This window comes from Sinocyclocheilus anshuiensis, unplaced genomic scaffold (genome assembly GCF_001515605.1).
Source record: "Sinocyclocheilus anshuiensis isolate Anshui unplaced genomic scaffold, SAMN03320099.WGS_v1.1 scaffold416, whole genome shotgun sequence".
Classification (NCBI taxonomy): domain Eukaryota; kingdom Metazoa; phylum Chordata; class Actinopteri; order Cypriniformes; family Cyprinidae; genus Sinocyclocheilus; species Sinocyclocheilus anshuiensis.
The window spans coordinates 1033426-1041402 of record NW_015554105.1 but is presented as its reverse complement, the minus strand read 5'-3'; the positions used below and the strand labels follow the sequence as shown (position 1 = coordinate 1041402).

At 40.7% G+C, this 7977-nt stretch overlaps 1 protein-coding gene across 1 annotated transcript in view; it reads left to right on the top strand.

The window, feature by feature from the left end:
* The first annotated feature begins 5507 nt into the window (after nucleotides 1-5507).
* The window catches only part of LOC107669697 (protein NLRC3-like), a 20499-nt gene continuing 18029 nt past the window's right edge, over nucleotides 5508-7977 (top strand). Inside the window, exons 1-2 of the mRNA XM_016462048.1 lie at nucleotides 5508-5820; nucleotides 6142-6252. Of these exons, the coding sequence (XP_016317534.1) occupies nucleotides 5642-5820; nucleotides 6142-6252 (290 nt within the window). The 5' untranslated portion in view covers nucleotides 5508-5641. The remainder of the gene's footprint in view (nucleotides 5821-6141; nucleotides 6253-7977) is intronic.

The window sequence follows — 7977 nt, the reverse complement described above, 5'->3', positions numbered from 1 at the left end:
TCCCAGATTGGTAAGGCGAGCCGAAACCAAAGTTGCACGCACCTGTGGGTGGGGTGAGTACTTGACAAACGTCGGGATTTATGTGGGTGAAGCAATTTTCTGAATGCCTGCTGACCAAACTCAGACTAAAACAGAAAGATGTTTAATTCAACCTGTTGATGAAAAGACACAGAAGAAGCTGATCATATAATTTCATGGTAAGTTCAGTATTAACAGATCACTTAGCTGATCTTATCTCAGCAAAAATACCTACAGTGAAACAATTTATACAGTGGAAATGTGATATTCTGCCAAATCTTCATGGGTAAACACAGAACTAAGATACAAATGTTTTGGCATTTGGCATATCTATGCAAGCCTGCATGGGAATTTACATGTCTATACATATAGGCTACTATCTTTGTTACTGTAGCTATTTCCCTGTTCTAGCTTGTGCTATTCGATGTCTGCAAACTTTGTATTACAGGCACTTCTCGTGTTTATTTGTCTCTTTATAATGAATCTCTTGTTGTATTCCTCATTTGTAAGTCACTTTGGATAATATATATAATTTTTTACCACAAATGCTCGTCTTACACTAGCTCCGTGATGCGTGCCACGTATTACGTAATCCTGTTGGAAAATCATGCGTGGTTAGCTCTCCGTCTGTATACTTCGGTTCAAAAAGGTAGGGTAGGACGAAAAACTCCATCTCATTTTCTCCTCCAACTTCAAAATTGTCTGACATCACTGTTTTACCTTTTTTTTTGTAAAGGGCGTTTGACTTTCTTTGCGTGTTCGCTTTGTAAACACTGCTTCCGCAGTGCTTCTGCCTACGTCACGTGACCTTTCTAACGTGACTATGTAATGCGCGAGGTTGAGCTAATGCAAGACCAGCATTTGTGGTTAAAAAGTATATACATTTTTATTTATTTTAGAAAATGGCCGATCGTTTCACTAGATAAGACCCTTATTCCTCGGCAGCTGCACTGCACTGCAGTTTGGACCTTCAGCCCGTTGGTCCCCATTGAAGTCCATTATATGGAGAAAAATCCTGGAATGTTTTCCTCAAAAACCTTAATTTTTTTGCGACTGAAGAAAGAAAGACATGAACATCTTGGATGACATGGGGGTGAATGAATGATTTGTTAGAATATATACTGTTTTGATATAATTGTTTTGACCAATGCTGTATAGCTATATTTTGTGGTGTGTTGATTGTCAAACACCAAAATTGGTTTATTTTTAATTACTAAGTATGCCATTATTTTAAATGAAAAGGTTAACTGTCTTTAATTGACAAAATATTTTAGTTTGTTTTATATACATATAGGAGCCACTGAAGTGGACTGCCAGGTGCCGCCAGACAGTTATAGATTGAACCCCTTCTGTCCATTCCTTTGGAGTAAATAAAGAAAAATTACACACTGCATTAATGAAACAAGACATTACTTATTCTCGTGTTTATTTGTCTCTTTATAATGAATCTCTTGTTGTATTCCTCATTTGTAAGTCACTTTGGATAAAAGCATCTGCTTAATGATTACATGTAAATGTATTTCCTAATTCTAGATTTCCTCATTCTAAAAGTGAACTGGTTTTAGCTGGTCTTTGTACCATATTTCTCGTTTGCTCTCTCATGTGTTTATTCTTGACCTTCCTCTTAATATCACAGAGGATATTAAGTGTGAGTCATATTAGCATAATGCATCCTTAGGCATGTGACGGTATCAAATTTTCATGTTGTGATAATTGCTTAAGCTTTTATCACGGTATACAATATTGAAATAAGTTGCAAAAAGTGTTGTTATAATACAGTGTAACAGGTTCAATAACTTTTTGTATAACAAAAAGAACTGAACATTTAAATCCAATAAAGAAATACACAAAAATGTATAAAATAAACAAATGCTTCAAACAGATTAAAGTGAAAAAAAAAAAAGATAAAGAACAATAGCTATCACTTTACAATATGGTCTCATTAGTTAACCTTAGTTAATTAATTAACATTAACAATAGCTACATTTGTTACATAAGTTATTATTCTTTGTTAAAAAATACAATGTTAGCTAGGGTACATTAAATACATGTACAACTTTTGATTTTAATAACGTGTTATTAAATGTTGACATTAACTAAGATTAATAAATGCTTTAGAATAATTTTTCATTGGCAGTTTATTTTAACTAACAAACTAATGTAATCTAGGGCATGTTGTAGTCCAGATAAAAATGTAAAAAGTTTGAGAATTTTTTTTTTTTAACTTAGCTTATTAAGTCTAAGTGTTCAGTGCTGTGATGAACACCATTGCAAATACAAAAATCTGAATGGCTGTTTAAATAATTTAAATCCTGTTCAAAAACAGAAAGTAGCGCAGCTGCGTTGGTTACGGCTGCATTTCTGCTGCTCCATCAGCGCCATCTGCTGTCAGAGAGTGAATGTGCGTCTCTTTCACTCGTTCCACCTGCGCTTCTCATCCGTCTTTGACGCAACATACAGCGGTGTTTTGTATTTTAACTAATTGATCCAAAAATTATTCTTAAAATGCATTAAAAAAACTAAAAAACATTTGTAATAAATAATTATTCCCGGTATTTTAAAATGCTCACGGTAACAATATCGTGCATGTTCATTATCGTGATATATCATATTACTGAATACCGTCACATGTCTATCACATCTTATATAAAAAGAAAAATCCAGTTTTAAGATTTTTGTCACGGTTATCTATTGTGTAGGAGCGAGGAGCACGGAGACGTAGGAGTTGCAGGAAAACAGTCTTTAATAAACAAACCAAGGGGTAACACAGGGCAGGCAGGAACACACACGTAGCACTTGTATAGATGAACAATACCGGACAGGGAACACGGGACAGACGACACTATAAATACAGGGCTAAACGAGGGGAATAGGCTAGACACACCTGAACCAAATGAACATAATAAAACGAGGGAGAAACTGGGTCACGGGGAGCACATGGGGAGCAAATCACACACACAGACAGTCCAGGGGTGTGACTGTTCACCCCCTTCCCGGAAGGCGCGTCCTCGCGCCTCAGGAACAACAGAAGGAGGGACGGGTGGGAACTTAGGAGGAGGCTCGGGTGAAGGATGGACACCTGGGAGGAGGACGGCCAACAGAGTCCAGGGTGGAGAAGACGGAGGGAGGAGCCAGGGAGGACCAGATGGAGGGAGGAGCCAGGAAGGAGACAGGAGGAGCCAGGGTGGACCAGATGGAGGGAGGAGCCAGGAGGGACTTGGAGCAGGCGGAGCCAGGTGGGACCCAGGCCACAGCTGTGAAGGCGACCCACGGTGGAGTCAACGGAGGGAGGAGCCATGGTGGAGGAAGGGCTGACGACTCCAGGGGGCCGACCGACAGCGGCGGAGCAGATGGAGGAGCCCGAGGCAGAGACAGAGAGCCAGAAGGCCACGGTGAAGCTGGAGCGACAGAGGACCAAGGTGGAGCCGAAGGTAAGGAGGAGCCTGACAGAGCCAGAGGGACGGAGGGATGAGGCGCAGCCAAGGAGTGGAGTCCCGAGGCGACGGATGGACGACGACAGACCAAGCCGATGATGGAAACTGGCAGACCCACGGTGCTCGCACCGAACAGATGGTGGGCTGAGGGTGAGCAGAGGGGCTGCAAGACGACAGCGGTGGAGGAGGCAGGAGTGGGAGGGTTGGGCATTTGTGAGCCTCCGGGCTCTCAGGACTGGTGTGCGCTGCCCACACACACCAAATTGTGACTCCCAGCACCGGGAGCGCGTCAGACAGGGGAAGGACAGGGCTGGCAGACAGTTTAGGGCAGACAGAACGTTCACAAACGGCCTCTATGGCCGAAACAAGACTGACAGGGAGTTCAGATGAAGGCGGGAGGAGAGCGGGCGGGTCGGCATATAAATCAATTAAATCCCCTTCAAAATCCAGCAGTCCCATTTCCCTTGTAAGCTCACCCTCAGCCATGGTGCAGTGGGCGGAGCTTCTCTCTGCACTCTCGCTGTCCACGGCCTTCTACCTCGTGGCGAGCGCTGTAGCCGGCTCTCGCACCTGGTCTGACATCACTAGCAGCTCCGGCTCCGCGGCAATCCTCAGCTCTGTCGCCCCATACGGCGACGTGTCGTCGGTCGCGGCGGGCTCGGGCTCTCCGTCATCGATGTGCTTGGGCTTCATGCATCGAGGTGATGGTGGGCTGGGCTCTGGGTCTGGCTGTGCTCTGGATCGGGGCAGGACACTCTCCAGACCCCAGATAATCGCCTCCCTCCAGCACAGTCCAGTGGTGTCTGGGAGGTCGACGGGGCGATGGTAGTTAGCCCTGATCCAGAACAGTGAGTTCAGCGCAGCATCGTTGAACACCGTTAGAACAGCGAGCTGGCTGAACTCAACTATCATACTCCAATAGGGGAAGATCCTTACGGGCTAGGGAGGTGAATAACGAGGCGAGGGGATCCATAAGGAAAAACAGAAAACAAAACACTGAACAAAATGCGGAAAACAAACGTAGGAGAAACAAGCAAATAAACTATATTGTTGGGTCCGGTATTCTGTCACGGTTATCTACTGTGTAGGAGTGAGGAGCGCGGAGATGTAGGAGTTGCAGGAAAACAGTCTTTAATAAACAAACCAAGGGGTAACACAGGGCAGGCAGGAACACACACGTAGCACTTGTATAGACAAACAATACCGGACAGAAAACACGGGACAGACGACACTATAAATACAGGGCTAAACGAGGGGAATATACAAGATACACCTGAACCAAATGAACGTAATCAAACGAGGGAGAAACTGGGTCATGGGGAGCACATGGGGAGCAAAACACACACACAGAAAGTCCAGGCGTGTGACAATTTTAATTTTTTAAAATTGTATTTATTTATTTGTTATTATTATTATTATTATTATAGTTAGCCCTGATCCAGAACAGTGAGTTCAGCGCAGCATCGTTGAACACCGTTAGAACAGCGAGCTGGCTGAACTCAACTATCATACTCCAATAGGGGAAGATCCTTACGGGCTAGGGAGGTGAATAACGAGGCGAGGGGATCCATAAGGAAAAACAGAAAACAAAACACTGAACAAAATGCGGAAAACAAACGTAGGAGAAACAAGCAAATAAACTATATTGTTGGGTCCGGTATTCTGTCACGGTTATCTACTGTGTAGGAGTGAGGAGCGCGGAGATGTAGGAGTTGCAGGAAAACAGTCTTTAATAAACAAACCAAGGGGTAACACAGGGCAGGCAGGAACACACACGTAGCACTTGTATAGACAAACAATACCGGACAGAAAACACGGGACAGACGACACTATAAATACAGGGCTAAACGAGGGGAATATACAAGATACACCTGAACCAAATGAACGTAATCAAACGAGGGAGAAACTGGGTCATGGGGAGCACATGGGGAGCAAAACACACACACAGACGTGTGACACGTGTGACAATTTTAATTTTTTAAAATTGTATGTATTTATTTGTTATTATTATTATTATTATTATTATTATTATTATTATTATTATTATTATTTTTGCTTTTCCTTAAATGGTACAAGGAAAAAGATAAGCAGCATATTTTGGTTATAATATTTAGTTAAAGTATATGCCATAAACACATTATTCATGCACACCAAAATGTTATCAGTTTTTATAAATATGATATTTATTAATGTCACTTGCAGTCCTGAAATCTATCTCTAAAATGAGTGTTGATAAGGAGAGCTGTAAGGGGGATGTTCAGTACCAGAGAGCACCATGTCAGGAGCCCAGCTGTGTGTCTATGAAGAGTGAGAACTCAACGTACCAAGCCCATAAATTCAGGAATGAAGCAGTGACCTCTGACACCAGGTGAGACGTTGTCAGTACTGGAAACAAGAAACCAAACAATAGCAACAGCAGATTGTCTTCTTCAGCATGCAGTCCCTGAATAAGCTTTGCTAATTATATAATCAGAATGAGACAGACAGCAGCATCTCCAGTATCCAGCTGTGTGTCTACGAAGAGTAATGACTCCATTGTTCAGCCTCTAAATCTCTGTAATGGAACAGTGATTTCTAACACCAGGTGCGATGTTGTTAGTGTCTGAAACTAACGTGAATTATAATAATATTGCAGATCATTTTCTTATGCATACAGTCCCTGAATCATCTTTGCTAGTTATATCAACAGAATGAGACAGACAGCAGCATCTCCAGTATCCAGCTGTGTGTCTATGAAGAGTAATGACTCCATTGTTCAGCCTCCTAATCTCAGTAATGGAACAGTGACATCTAACCCTGTGTGAGTATAAACACAGTAAAAGCTGATTAAATGTTCTGGATTCATGGTTTATGTTTAAAAGAATTGTGTTTAAAACAGTAACTTAATCTGATGTTTCAGTTCATGTTTCCTATACCATGTGTGTAACATTTTAAAACATAAAAGTACAAACTGAAAATTCACTGTGAATTTGCAAAATAAAAAAAGTATTAGCTGACAAACAGAATTTTATTTTATTTTATTAATGCTGTGTAGTAAAGCTGTCCACCTAAGACCATCCGATTTTATATTTTATTCAACAACATGCAATGAATGTAGCAAAATTCAATGGGAATTTGAAAATGTTCTCCATGGCATTTGTTGTTCACAACCTCACCTATCAATCATTGCATCAAGGCGGGTGTTGAATTTCGTTCCCATGAAACCACTTAGTATTACTGTTATAAGATCTGTTACTGTACATCAAATTAGGACATGTGACCGAAAGTGACATATTATCTTTTATTCAGTTTGATGTGAGAATATCATTCAGCAAGGAAGGGAAGAAAATACAATTAGTACAATGAAAAGTAAAGCACTAAGACAGATAGGTGTGCCTACAGTGTAATCCTCAATTTATAAACATGTAAAATGACTAATGACAGTAAATGTGATTGAAACTCATAATTCATTTCTTTAGGGTAATAATATTATTGCACAAATGCTGCAGATTACAAACTATGAATTGTTTTAAATTATCGGAAATCAAATATATTGTACTTGTCACCTACTTAAACTTTACTTTACATGAAAACGAACTCTGAGGTTTTTCCATCTTTTGTAACACTTATTTCAGAATTTGGCAGAATGTGCATCTTTTTCACCCAATGCTTTTTGACAAGGCTGTAAAAAACCCAACAGCAAAACCAAATTAGAAGTAAAAAGTAAAAAATTAAGAGTTTGGTTTTACTATTTATAGGTATGTGTTTGAGTAAAATGAACATTTTTGTTTTATTCTATAAACTACTGACAACATTTCTTCCAAATTCAAAATAAACATATTGCCATTTAGAGCATTTATTTGCAAAAAATGACAACTGGTCAAAATAACAAAAAAGATGCCGTTTTCAGACCACAAATAATGCAAAGAAAACAAGTTCATATTTACATTTACATTTACATTTAGTCATTTTGCAGACGCTTTTATCCAAAGTGACTTACAATTTGGGGATACATAAAGCGATTCTTCTTAAAGAGGCAAACAGATACAGGAAGTGCTTGTAATACCAAGTTTCTAGACATTGTTCAAATAAGTACAAGCTAGAAAGAGAAGGAATAAATAAAGAGAGAGAATTTTTTTTTTATAATGATGATGATGAAGTCAAGTAGCTTCGAAAGAGATGAGTTTTCAGCTGTCACTTGAAAATTGTCAGGGATTCAGCATTCCGGATAGGGGTGGGAAGATCGTTCCACCAGCCAGGAATGGTGAACGAGAATGTTCTGGAAAGTGATTTTGAGCCTCTCTGTGATGGTACCACGAGGCGTCGCTCACTAGCGGATCTCAGACTTCTGGAGGGGATGTAGATTCGTAGTAGTGAGTGGAAGTAGGCGGGTGCTGAGCCTGTGGCTGTTCTATATGCAAGCATCAATGTCTTGAACTTGATTCGAGCCGCGACCGGTAGCCAGTGCAAGGAGATAAAGAGAGGTGTAACATGGGCTCTTTTGGGCTCGTTGAAGACCAGTCGTACCGCTGCATTCTGAATCATT